The 14,428-nt window shown below is 39.4% G+C and overlaps 1 protein-coding gene across 1 annotated transcript; it reads left to right on the plus strand.

The window, feature by feature from the left end:
* Nucleotides 1-2,102: 2,102 nt before the first annotated feature.
* Nucleotides 2,103-2,769, plus strand: LOC121049249. The gene is made up of 2 exons (XM_040505929.1): nucleotides 2,103-2,687; nucleotides 2,761-2,769. The coding sequence occupies exons 1-2, from the start codon at nucleotides 2,103-2,105 to the stop codon at nucleotides 2,767-2,769; spliced, it is 594 nt and encodes a 197-aa protein (XP_040361863.1).
* The last annotated feature ends 11,659 nt before the right edge of the window (nucleotides 2,770-14,428 follow it).

Below are 14,428 nucleotides of genomic sequence, written 5' to 3' on the forward strand. Positions count from 1 at the left end.
TTACTATTTCTTTCACAAATGGGGGGCCTAAAAAAGACCAAACAAAAAAACACAAAAGCAAAATAAGCCTAATCATTCAGCCCAATACTATGTGGACTTAACATTATCTTAATCACATTGAGATAAAACCAGCTGATTTAATCTTATGTAAATAACAAGAAGTACATGAATATAACTCTAATTCTAGTTATCTACGTGGGTGTATATCTCCTAGTAGAAGTAGGGAACTCATTTGTAATCAACCTGAATTACATTAAGTGTTTGTGATAAACTCTAAGTCTCCTATCTCGATAAACATGAAGAAGTGTTGGACTCCTTATGGGATGAGTCTAACTCGTGGTTTTGGCCAATTTATAAAGGGAGCAAAGTCCCTGTATTCATCACCCGTTGTTAAGCATATTGTTCAGCCCCATTCTAAAGCTTTTGGTGTTGACATACATAAGGCTTTCTGCTCTAGTTCTATTGCTATTCATTCTTAGTTCCAATTGCTCAAGATGTCTAACTTTGGTCAAGTTGTTTCTGCAGGGATCCAGAGAGTCAATGATCCAGGTGGAGTCCTAGTACCACTAGAAAAGCTATTCTGCAGTTTCTGTGTGGATGTTGTGCAGCTGGTTTAATTGATATTGTATATGTGTTGTATGATATGATCTTGTGTTTGATGTGTTGGTTGTTGCATCATGTAGATTTAACAATTGGTATCAGAGCTTAGGAACTTCATAAAACACATATCATGCGTTTTTTGTTTTGGTTCAGAAAATTCATATTGTGAAAACTATTTTCTGTTTAGACTAAAAGCAGGCCTTAAGTGGTTTTAACCCGGCTTTAATACTAATCCAATTCATTAAGCAAATAAGCCCAAACCCGTGTCCAAAATTAATATATAAATTTAAGAATATTACCGTTGGAACATAACGGTCACTTTTGCTTTAGGGATCGGATTGAGTTAGGGCTCACTGAGATAAATTCTCGGTTATGGGATTCAAGACCCCTCTTTAGAATTGATTGGATCATGTGGAAGGGTTGAAATTTGCTGCTTGTTTTCTTTTGCTTCCGCTATAAAATTTTTGTTGCAGCGCTGTAGCAGAGGCCAAGGTATGTTCATTGGGAATCCCAAAACTTGTATTTCAATTTCTGCATATGGAAAGGGTTGTCATATGGATTACTGTTTAGCATATGGAAAGGGTTGTCATAATCATATTTGGAATGCTTGATCATGCATATTGAAGGAATTCTGCATATATGGTTGAATGACTTACTGTAATCGTGTGATATGAAGTTTTGGTTTTGAGAACTATATGATTACTGTGATGGTATGATTTGATGATTTTGATTGAGTATTGGTTGTTTTAAGTATGCTATGGTTTTTAGCTAACAATTAGGAATATATCTCCCAACATAAAATCTGCAGTATTGTTATTTTCATGGCATAAAATTAATAAGTTCATACAGAAACTGAGCATATGGTTATTAATTCTAGTTTTGATATTCTTGAAAGATTGTATTGGTCATTTTGCACAAAGCAAGTTTTCATTATCACTCTTCAAGGATTTTAAGTTTTAACAAAACTGGAACTTGTGTTTCTGCATTTAAAATTGCACTTATATTTTGTCTTCCAAAGAAGTTGTTCACTGTGTAATTCTGAATGCAGAACAGCATCATATGTAATCACAACTATCTATTTAGATACCTTGAAGCTTTTCTTATCCAAAGACTTTGACTGGTTCAAGGAATGACTGATTTTTGTTAAATACAGTATGGTGATTTAGAACTTTAGAATGTTGAGTTTTATGCCACAAAGGTGTTACTTGATGTTATTTTAGTTATGGGGTTTTATGGAAAACTAATCATGTATCTGCTAAAATTTTAAAGCTCATGACTACTTTTAAATTTTATGTCTTTTGCTTGTGTTATTCAAATACATGATTTTGTTTTAAAGATTAACACACAGATAAAATCTTTTACTGCAGAAATCTTATTTTCTTTATTTTTCTGTGTTTTTAGGTCTAAATGTGGTCACTATAGGCCAAATTCAGTTGCTTAATGGATGGAATTATAAGAAGTGGAGAAACCAAGTTGAATTTTATCTGTCTATGCATCAAAATATGGATCTTTGCTTGATTGAGGAACAACCATTAGAGTTAGACACTGAGAGCACAGAAGAAGATAGAAAATACTATAAGGAGTGGTATAGCGCCAATAGGAAAGCCAAAAATGTGATAAGAACCTCTATGTCTGACACAGTTAGGGGTTCGATCATTGAGCCAGAGCTTGCCATGGATTTTCTAGAAGCCATAGGAGATAAATATCAGGAGAGTGACAAAGCTGAGGCTGCTAGGCTATCCAAAAGATTTAATGAGCTGGAGTTTTCAGGAAAAGGAAGTGTGAGGGAGCACATTATGGAGCTAATTGACCTCAACTCAAGGCTGAGGGATTTAGACATGGGAGTTAAAGACTCTCAGGTAGTGCATGTGGCACTTCAGTCATTGCCTAACACCTACAGTAACCTGAGAACCTCCTACCATGCCCAAGAGTCTAACTGGGACTTGAACAAGTTAATTTCTATCTGTGTAGTAGAGGAAGAGAGAATCAGGAAGGAAGGCAGACCAGCTACTGCAGTCAACCTAGTTGAGAAGCCTAAGTGGAAGAAACAGAACATACTTAAGGCCAAGAAGACTACCACCACTAAAGTACCTGGCAAACCTGCAGAACATAAAGCTGACAAACCTTTTAAGTTTAAGTGCTATTTTTGCAAGAAAATAGGGCACATGAAGAGAGACTGCAGTGGTTTCAAGGCTTGGATGATAAAGAAGGGTGAGTCTTTTCAAAATTCTGTCTTTTCTCTAGAAGTTAATTTTGTTAATATAGCATCTCACTTTTACTGGTTAGACTCAGGCTCACCTATACACATTACGAATTCCTTGCAGGGTTTAACAAACAGGAGGACACCAAAGAAAAGTGAGGTCCAAGTTTGTGTGGGAAATGGTTCGAGAGTAGCAGTTAAGGCCATTGGGACTCTGAAGATTGATTTAGGCTTAGGAAATTTTCTTTTTCTAGATAGTGTTTATTATATTCCTTCCTTGAAAAGGAATTTGATTTCAGTAGGTCTTTTAGTTAAGATTGGTTGCAAACTCATTATTGATTTCAGTGGAATAAAGTTATTTCAGGGTTCAAATTATCTTGGCTGTGGTGTGTTTATGCATGATTATTTGAAATTAGATTGTTCTGTTGCTCAACAGGAAATTATGTTGATTGAAAATAATCAAAACACTATAAAGAATAACACTGTCATAGGTACAAAGAGAACATTGTTCAATAATAAGTCTGCAAATATATGGCATAGAAGATTAGGCCATATATCCAAAGAAAGACTGAAAACACTCGAGAAAAATAAAATTTTACCTGCATTGGATTATACAGATTTAAATGACTGCATTGAGTGTTTTAAAGGGAAATTGACAAACTACAGAAAGAAAAAGGCCTTAAGAAGTCAAAACCTATTAGAACTAATACATACAGACATATGTGGTCCATTTAAAAACAAAACTATCTGTGAAAATTTTTACTTCATCACACTCATAGACGATTTTTCCAGGTACTGCTATATCTATTTACTGTCAGAAAAATCACAAGCTCTAGATGCATTCAAAATTTATAAAACTGAAGTTGAATTGCAACTAGAGAAGAAAATTAAGCTAGTGAGATCTGATAGGGGAGGGGAGTTCTATGGGAAACACACTGAAGCAGGCCAGCAGAAGGGTCCTTTTGCACTATATTTACAGGAAAATGGCATTAAGGCTCAGTACACAACTCCCTATAATCCTACACAAAATGGAGTAGCAGAAAGAAAAAATAGGACTTTATTAAACATGGTGAGAAGTATGATGTGCACTACAGGTCTACCTATATTTTTATGGGGTGAGGCTCTTAAGACTGCAAATTATATTTGCAACAGATCACCTAGTAAATCAGTAGACAAAACACCTTTTGAGTTGTGGTGTGGAAGGCAACCTAGCTTGCATCATTGTCATGTGTGGGGATGCAAGGCTGAGGCAAAATTTCCAAATGCACAGACACAGAAACTTGAATCCAAAACAGTCAGTTGCCATTTTATTGGCTACTGTGAGAAATCTAAAGGCTATAGGTTCTATGCAGCTCAAAATTTTACCAGAACTTTTGAAACTCATCAAGCAAAATTTCTGGATGAAGGATATACAAACTTTGAAGACTTGTCCTTGGAGTTAGAAGAAATTACTGAAAACCAAAATTTACAGAATATCTTACCTCTAATTCAGTCAAACAATGCAGATAATGCAGATACAGAAACTCCAAGCCAAAATCAAGCTTTAGAAGAACCAGTAGGCTTAGAACCTCATATAGATGAACCTACGGATAATGTCCATTTAGAAAATAACCCTGCAGAATAACAAAATCCACCTCAGCCTAGGAGATCCCAAAGAGAGAGAAGACCAGTATATGGGGAAGATAGTGATTTTGTAGTGTACCTGCAAGAAACTGATATTCTAAGTGAAGATAATGATCCTTCAAGCTTCAAGTAAGCTGTTGACAGCCATGAAGTTGAAGAATGGCAGAAGGCTATGAAGGCTGAGATTGAGTCAATGCAGCAGAATTCAGTATGGGAATTGGTTAAAACAAACCGAAGCCAAAAACCAATAGGCTGCAAGTGGGTGTTTAAGACAAAGAGAGATGCAAATGGAAATGTAGAAAGACATAAAGCCAGGCTAGTAGCTAAGGGTTTCACACAAAAGGAAGGGATAGACTATACAGAAACATTCTCTCCAGTTTCAACTAAAGACTCATTTAGGATTATAATGGCTCTAGTAGCTCATTATAACATGGAGCTGCATCAAATGGATGTGAAAACAGCCTTTTTGAATGGGGAATTAGATGAGATCATCTATATGAAACAACCTGAAGGTTTTGTGAAAACAGGAAAAGAAGATCATGTATGCAAACTGAAAAGATCAATTTATGGACTTAAGCAGGCTTCTAGACAATGGTATAAGAAGTTTGATTCAGTAATTTCATCTTTTGCTTTTTCAGAAAATATTGTGGATGAATGTGTATACATTAAGACAGTTGGAAGTAATTTTATTTTTCTTATACTGTATGTGGATGATATTCTCTTAGCTAGTACTGACTTTAAATTGCTTAGAGATACCAAAGCTTTTCTGTCATTTCGACATGAAAGATTTGGGTGAGGCATCCTATGTTTTAGGAATTGAAATTAAGAGAGACAGGTCACAAGGCTTATTAGGCTTATCTCAACACAATTACATCACAAAAGTGTTGAAGAGATTTGGTATGGAATCTTGTGCTTCAGGTGATGCACCTATGATAAAGGGTGACAAACTGTCCAAAAACAAAAATTCTAAAAATGGGGGAAGATGTCTGATATGGAAAGCAAACCTTATGCTAGGTTAATTGGTAGCCTAATGTATGCACAGGTCTGCACTAGACCTGATTTGTCATTTGCAGTTGGAATTTTATCTAGGTTTCAGTCTAATCCTACCCATGAACACTGGGTTGCAGGAAAGAAAGTACTTAGATATCTGCAGAAAACCAAATCTCACATGTTAGTTTACAGACAAGTTAAGAAGTTTGAACTAGTTGGCTATACTGATTCAGACTTTGCAGGCCATTATCCGGATTCTAAAAAGTCCACATCTGGTTATGTCTTCATGCTTGCAGGAGGGGCTGTTGCATGGAAAACCATGAAACAGTCATTGATTTCAACCTCCACTATGCAGGCTGAGTTCATAGCCATTTATGAAGGAGTCTGTGAAGGCTTGTGGATCAAAAATTTTCTATTGCATACTAAAGTATTAAGTTCAATTGTTTCAGATGCATTGAAAATATTTTGTGATAATGAGGCTGCAGTATTTTTTGGTAAAAACAGTAAGAGGTCCAACAACTCTAAACACATAGATTTAAAATTCTACAGTGTTAGAGAAAGAGTGAAGCATGGTGAGATAAATGTCTTGAACATAAATACAGAGTCACAGCTAGCAGATCCCTTCACTAAAGTGTTATCAATTACAAGTTTTCAGAAGCACACCAAGAACATGGGAATTCTATCTGAATTGGAGGCTTGAGTTCAGTGGGAGCCAATTTTAATTTTTAGAATTTTATTTTGTGTAATAGGATTCTTGCTCCAGTTATTGTCGTTTTTGTTTTTGCTTGTAATTTTGATACTGCAGTTTCTGAATAAAATGAGGTATTTCATATATGTGTTTCTTTTGGTTTCAGCATTATTTTATTTTCTGCAGTCTTGCAAATTACAGTTTTTTGAACTTTAAAATATCAGTGTGTGTTATCAAGTGAACTTTTCTGCATTGAGTAATTTTGCAGCTTCAGTTTCAGTTTTCAGTTAAGCAAATATCAGTTCACTAGTGTTTTCAGTTTTGCTGTTAAGATTTTGAGTTGTCAAAATCATTCTGTTGGACTATGAGCATTGGATTTTTGCAGGTAGATATACTTATCCAAATTTTGCTCTTATTATCACTTTGAGCTTATGTGATTGCAGTATTTGATGTTGGTGATCTTTAATCAATCTGGTTATTTAATCAAAATTGGTTTGAGGTTCTGCGTTATTTTCTGCAAATTGACCAAGCTGAATGAGCTATGAGTTTTTGTGTATTTCAGTGCACACTTCAGTTTGTTGTCTATATGGGGTTATTAGTTCAGTTGTGTTGTGTACAGACAATGTTAGTCCAAGTGGGAGAATGTTAGAATATGTGGACTTAACATTATCTTAATCACATTGAGATAAAACCAGCTGATTTAATCCTATGTAAATAACAAGAAGTACATGAATATAACTCTAATTCCAGTTATCTACGTGGGTGTATATCACCTAGTAGAAGTAGGGAACTCATTTGTAATCAACCTGAATTACATTAAGTGTTTGTGATAAACTCTAAGTCTCCTATCTCGATAAACATGAAGAAGTGTTGGACTCCTTACGGGATGAGTCTAACTCGTGGTTTTGGCCAATATATAAAGGGAGCAAAGTCCCTGTATTCATCACCCGTTGTTAAGCATATTGTTCAGCCCCATTCTGAAGCTTTTGGTGTTGACATACATAAGGCTTTCTGCTCTAGTTCTATTGCTATTCATTCTCAGTTCCAGTTGCTCAAGATGTCTAACTTTGGTCAAGTTGTTTCTGTAGGGATCCAGAGGGTCAATGATCCAGGTGGAGTCCTAGTACCACTAGAAAAGCTATTCTGCAGTTTCTGTGTGGATGTTGTGCAGCTGGTTTAATTGATATTGTATATGTGTTGTATGATATGATCTTGTGTTTGATGTGTTGGTTGTTGCATCATGTAGATTTTGGCATTAGTAGTTATAAACATGGATCAAGATCATCAAGAATAGCACTTTAGAACCATGCAAATGGGGGGAAATGGTTTAAACTATGCCATATTAGTTTTTAGCTAAAAAGGTCAGGTATCATGTTGCATTCTCTAAAAATGACAAGACCCGCCCCGAATTCCACCCTGGAATCAGAAGTGGCCCTGCGGGACCCACCTTTAAAGGAGATTTACCAAAAATTTCGGCATAACCTCCCTTAAAAATGGATAACCCAAAATCCTACGGAAAACCAAAATTCACTTCAAATAATCCAACCATAACTCTTGGAGCAACCCTGCTCCCAAATTCAACCAATCCCATCTCAAAGCTAATAACATCATACACAATCTCCAAAAGTTAAAAGTTACTACAATCACCAAAGTTAGGTCGTAGACCTCAAATATAATTCATACAAGTTTGAGTCACATATCCCTTAGTAATCAGAGCATTCTAGGAATATAAATAGACAAGGAGTGCAGTAGGTTAAACAGGTAACCTACAGAATGTGATGGCGGAAGCAGGTACGGTCACTATGGCTCACACTCGTACACCGAGCAGCACTACTGCAATCTGGGCATTTGAAACTGAAGGGCCCAGGGACAAGTATATAAAAACGTTAGCGTGAGTGGACAAAAATAAATCATTGAAAGGAAAAAGGGATTTTATACTTTTCCACATTTATAACAATCAAAACTCCCGATGCATGCAATGATTAACAAAAATAAAATAAGAGTAGTTTCGCTCTTTAAGGCCGACTAGCCCCGCTAGTCACATACGAATAAAAGAAAAGGTGGAAACTCCGATACTCAAAGAAATAGAACCAGCCCCGCTGGCTAAAAAAAATCAGACTAGCCCCGCTAGTCAAAAATAGTATAATGAGTAGGGGAAGACGATAGCCATACGAGTGAGCCACCCAGGCTCGGGTGATAGCCTCCCAGGCTAAAGTACTCTCATTACTCCCGTAATATACCCTTACGCCACTATGTGTCACGATAGGATACTGGGCTTTAGAATTACTGTCACAAAGACAGTAACCAGCGCCACAAAGGCGGAGGGCTTCGGTGATCCCATCACCTTGCCACAAAGGCGGAAGATCAATGCTAGCAATGACAAGTCACCCAAAGTATGGCATAAGAAATCCGAAAACCAAGTAAAACCACAAACACATAAGGCTTCCCCATATTTCGTAAAAGAATTTCCCATGACGTGTCCCACATGCCAAGATAGTCTCAAATTCAAGAAAAATAATTAGGATATAAATAAGTATAAAGATTAACTTCATCGCATTTCATAAAAATCATAAATCGCCGAATATAAGTATAATATAAATAGTATAAATCTGGGAATCACATCGGAAATAAATAAATAAAAGAAGATAAGCGTAAACCAATGACGTGACCCCGCACGCCATAAAATCTCCAAGTAAATCAATTAACCAAAACCGTTTCCGAAAATAACCGTATGCTCAAGAAAGTAAATTGATAAATAATTTATAACTTCGGAACCGTTTAAATAAATGCATGCATCATTCTTTGAAAAATAAAAGTCCACTCACTATATATGCTCAATCCTGACATCGCTCGGTATTTTCCTCGTACGAAGATTCCTCTCGTCCTGTACGAATAGTAACTTTATGATAATTAGAAATTGAAATTCATAACGTCCCCCCTTCAAATCCAACTCCTTAATTCACAATAAATCCATCCTCGAAATTCCATCAATATCCATTCATCGATATATAAATTCTAAAGTGAATTCGAACGAATTTCGGCGATCGAATTCACGTAAATCGTTAATTATTCGTTTATACACAATTTGTAATCCCTCCAATCTCCACCAAACTTCATGTATATACTACTACCATCGTTAAGGGATTTATGGAGCCAAAACAGAGAATAAATTGCAGCTCCACACGCCTCCACGCGCCACCCACAGTGGCCGCGCGTGGGGCCCACGCGCCCCCGGCCAACCACCACCAATGGCCACCAAATTTTGGCAGCACCACCTACTCAACATGCTTAATCTCTTTCTCAACTACAACAAGTGCCAATTTTACCTGGAAGAGCTCCAATTAAGCCGGTGAAGATTTTCCAGAAAAATTCAAGAACCCTAGGATCGGGTTCGATCGATTCGACCTCTACACTGCAAATTGAGAAGCAAGACCTTAGGGAAAATAATCTCAAGCAAAAACCCGACCTTCGACGCCGGTCTAGTGACCGGAGAAGGCCGGAATCGCCGGAAACCGGCAAAAATAGCAAACTGCACCCCTTACCTTCCCGGCGCGAAATCAAGCTTCTCCGGCCAAATCTTCGCAAAATACCACCGCCAACGTGTCAAGGGGGAGGAGGCGAGCTCGGGGATAGCCGGATTCCGTCGTGGGTCGGCCGGACGAGGGAGAAATCGAAGGTGGAACAGTTCGGGCAGAAAGGGGAAGGAGTCGGGGGTGAAGAGAGAGGGAGAGTTACCGGGTTTCCGAAAATGGAAACCCACAGTGGTAACTTTTCATATTTATATTTTTGTTATCATGAACAGTAACTTTCACATTTTAAGCTATAACTTTCACATACGAACTCCGATTTTTACGTACCACATATGCACGCGCTCGGTTTAACGTTCTCTACAACTTTCATGAAGGAAGTTTTCTCAAATTAATAACTCATAAAAAGTCAATTTTTAACCACCCCCTAAACGTTAAAATTATAACTGTGAACGGTAACCATAACGAATTTCACGTAACTCAGTAAAAAGGTATATCAGATGTGGGGTGTAACAATTCACCCCCCCAAAAAAAAATTTCGTCCTCGAAATTTACGTACCTGTCAAAACAGGTGGGGGTACTGTCGTCTCATTAAGTCTTCCGGTTCCCAAGTAGCATCTTCCACCAGATGATTACTCCACAATACTTTAACTAAAGGTATCGTCTTGTTTCTAAGGACGTGCTCTCTTCTATCGAGTATCTGGATCGGTTCCTCCTCATAAATAAGATCCTCCTTCAAACGAATGGGCTGTTCTTCTAAGACATGGGAGGGATCAGCAATATACTTGCGGAGCAGGGACACATGGAAGACATCATGGATCTTTGATAACCTCGGAGGTAGAATCAATCTGTATGCAACTGGGCCAACTCGATCTTTAATCATAACAGGTCCAATGAATCGGGGACTAAGCTTCCCCCGCTTTCCAAACCTTACTACGCCCTTCCAAGGAGACAATTTCAAGAACACCCAATCACCCTTTTGAAATTCCAAGTCTTTCCTGCGGTTATCCGCATAACTCTTTTGTCTACTCTGAGCTGCCTTGAGTTTTTCTTTGATCAACTTAACTTTTTCGGTGGTAATCCGCACAATCTCCGGACCTATGAGCTTTCTTTCTCCCACTTCATTCCAACATAAGGGAGTACGGCACTGTCTTCCATAGAGAGCTTCGTAAGGAGCCATGTCAATACTGGAATGATAACTATTATTGTAAGCGAACTCAATCAATGCCAGATGGCTATCCCAACTTCCTTTAAATTGCATAACACAGGATCTCAACATGTCTTCCAAAGTTTGGATAGTTCTCTCAGACTGACCATCAGTCTGCGGATGAAATGCCGTGCTAAAACTCAATCCAGTACCTAAAGCCTCATGTAGACTCTTCCAAAATTTTGAGGTGAAACGAGGATCTCGATCAGAGACAATGGAAACGGGTGGTCCATGAAGTTTCACGATTTCATTAACATAAAGTTCCGCTAGCTTGTTCATCCCATAAGTCTTGTTAACAGGTAAGAAATGAGCAGACTTGGTGAGTCGATCCACAATCACCCAAATACTATCATGACCATTGCGAGTTCGTGGAAGACCTGAAACAAAATCCATGGTGATGTGCTCCCACTTCCACTCCGGAATAGGCAACGGCTGTAGTAATCCTGAAGGCTTCTGTCTTTCTGCTTTTACCTGTTGGCATACCAAGCACCTACTCACATATGCTGCAATTTCTCTCTTCATATTTCTCCCCCAATAGTATGGTTTCAAAGTTCGATACATTTTTGTCCCGCCGGGATGCATAGCGTATGCAGAACTATGAGCCTCTTCCAAAATTTATCGTTTAATATCCTGAAGATTAGGCACACAAATTCTATTCTCAAACATTAAGGCTCCATCTCTTCTAAGAATAAAGTCCGTTCTAGTGCCATCACTCACTGCCTCTTTTAATTGTCTTAAATATTCATCTTCATCTTGTGCCTCCCGCACCTTATCAATGAGATTCGGCCTCACATGGAAGCTAGCTATCAATGCTCCAGACTCATTCTCAATCGTCAAATTAACCCCCGTAGATCACAATTCATAGAGTAAAGGAACTCGAACTGCCTTCAACTGGGCTAAAGAGCTAGAGGGCTTTCGGCTAAGTGCATCAGCTACCACATTGGCCCTTCCTGGATGGTACTCGATAGTGCAATCATAGTCCTTAATCAACTCTAACCACCTCCTTTGCCTCAAATTCAAGTCCCTTTGGTTAAGCAGATACTGGAGACTTTTGTGATCCGTAAAGATTTGGCATCGTGCCCCATAAAGATAGTGTCTCCATAACTTAAGTGCCAAAACTACAGCAGCAAGCTCAAGGTCATGAGTCGGGTAGTTCATTTCGTGAGGTTTCAACTGCCTAGATGAGTAAGCAATCACATTTCCATGCTGCATCAACACACAACCTAAACCTTGTCTTGAGGCATCACTGTAAATCACATACTCCCAGCTATCATCAGGCAATGCTAGAACTGGGGCACAAGTTAAACGTCCTTTGAGTTCTTGGAAACTTTGTTCACACTCTTCCGACCAAACAAATTTAGCACCCTTCCTGGTCAATTTAGTGAGGGGGGCTGCAAGTCTAGAGAAATCCTGCACGAACCGCCGATAATAACCAGCTAAACCCAAGAAACTTCGAATTTCCGTCACGGTGGTGGGTCTTCCCCAATTCAAAACCGCTTCCACCTTTTGAGGATCCACACTAATACCTTCAGCTGTCACCACATGACCCAAGAATCCAATGCTGTTAAGCCAGAATTCACACTTACTCAACTTGGCATATAGTCTAGCCTCCCTCAAAGTCCGAAGTACAATCTTCAAATGCTTAATATGAAGCTCATCACTCTTGGAGTAAACCAGAATGTCATCAATAAACACGATCACGAAACGGTCCAAGTATTGGCGGAATACTCGATTCATGAGATCCATAAAGGCTGCAGGAGCATTGGTTAATCCAAAAGGCATCACCACAAACTCATAATGACCATAACGTGATCGGAAAGCGGTCTTGGGTACATCAGACTCTCTTATCCGTAACTGGTGGTAACCTGTCCTCAAATCAATCTTAGAAAAGACTTTGGCACCCCGCAGTTGATCAAATAAATCATCAATCCGTGGTAATGGATACTTGTTCTTCACTGTGACCTTATTCAATTTTCTATAATCAATACACAACCTCAAAGTGCCATCCTTCTTCTTAACAAAAAGTACCGGAGCACCCCAAGGGGACACACTTGGCCGAATGAAACCTTTATCCAACAATTCATGTAATTGGGTCTTCAACTCTTTCAACTCGGCTGGGGCCATTCTATAAGGTGCTTGATATATAGGTGTAGTACCCGGAAGCAATTCAATGGTAAAGTCTATTTCTCTTTCTGGAGGCAAACCAGGTAGCTCATCAGGAAACACATCCGGAAACTTCCTGACCACAGGAATATCCTCAATGTTTAACACCTCCCTCTTTGTATCCACAATGTGAGCCAAGTAAGCCTGACAACCTTTATTCAAAAGCTTTTCAGCTGTAATGGCCGAAATCAGGCAAGAGGAGAGAATGTTCCTCTCACCACGGAAAGTGATTTCCGGTTTTCCTGAACTTCGAAACACTACTTCTTTACGGAAGCAATCAACCAAAGCACCATGTGTCTCCAGAAAGTCCATCCCCAGAATTACATCAAACTCAACAAGATCTAGAGGAATTAGGTTGGCCTCCAGGCAAAAACCGTCAACCATTACACCACAACCATTAAAAACCCAATCTATCTTAAGTGCTTCTCCCGCAGGTAAAAAAACATACCACTCACCAATAAGGAGTGATGATGGCACATTTGCAAAACAGGCGAATCTACTTGACATGAAAGAGTGCGTCGCACCAGGATCAATTAAGGTTAAAGCAGGTTGATTAAAGATAAACAACGTACCAACAATGACCTTCGGTGAATCACGGCCCTCCTGCTGCGTCATGGCGTGCAGTCTAGCATGGGTCACAGGACGACCTCGCTGAGCCCTGCCCTGCTGAGAACTAGCTCGGCCTACCGAGTTGGTGCGGGCACCGCTAGTCGATCCGCCAGCAGAGGACTGACCAACAGTCTGAGTGGGGGTAGATCTGGCTCCCTGAGCCAAAAGAGGGCAGTCTCTCCTGAAGTGGTCCTGCTGACCACACATAAAACATCCCACTGTCTGGTACTGCCCAAACTGAGCTGACTGGCTAGACGAAGCCCCACTCAAACCACCATGATAACTCTTCGACCTCTCGAGCTGCCCAGACTGCTGTCCACTAAACTAACCCCGAGAGAATCTCCTGCCACGTCCTCTGAACCTAGTACGGGACCTCGAACTGGAACCACTGCTCTTCCTACTACCAACTGAAGAACCAGAACCGGACGTAGAAGTAGCCCTCTTAGATGGACCCTGGCTAGGGCCACCAGGATCCCTAGGGTGAAATCCAGCAGGTGAGTCCGACTCAATGTCCATGGCATAAGATACTGCCTCAGCAAAACTCCGGTACGGTGTGCCTAACATCTTATCCTTAAACTTTCCTCCAAGTCCCAAAACAAATCTACGAATCTTGTTTTGCTCAGAGCGAACCAAATCCAGCACATGGTGGGCCAAGGAGAGAAACTCCTGCTCAAACTCCAACACTGACTGATCATCTCTCTTCACCAAGCCCAAGAACTGATCCTGCATCCGATTAAGGTGGGCATCACTAAAGTACCTTCCATAGAAATGGGTCTTGAACACATCCCATGTCATCGGGCCAACAGTTGCAGGGTCATTGA

The sequence above is a fragment of the Rosa chinensis genome, chromosome 5 (genome assembly GCF_002994745.2).
Source record: "Rosa chinensis cultivar Old Blush chromosome 5, RchiOBHm-V2, whole genome shotgun sequence".
Lineage (NCBI taxonomy): Eukaryota > Viridiplantae > Streptophyta > Magnoliopsida > Rosales > Rosaceae > Rosa > Rosa chinensis.

Bases quoted from the DNA above. Each gene is read 5' to 3' on its own strand.
- LOC121049249 (XM_040505929.1), top strand. From the start codon at position 2,103: ATGGATCTTTGCTTGATTGAGGAACAACCATTAGAGTTAGACACTGAG.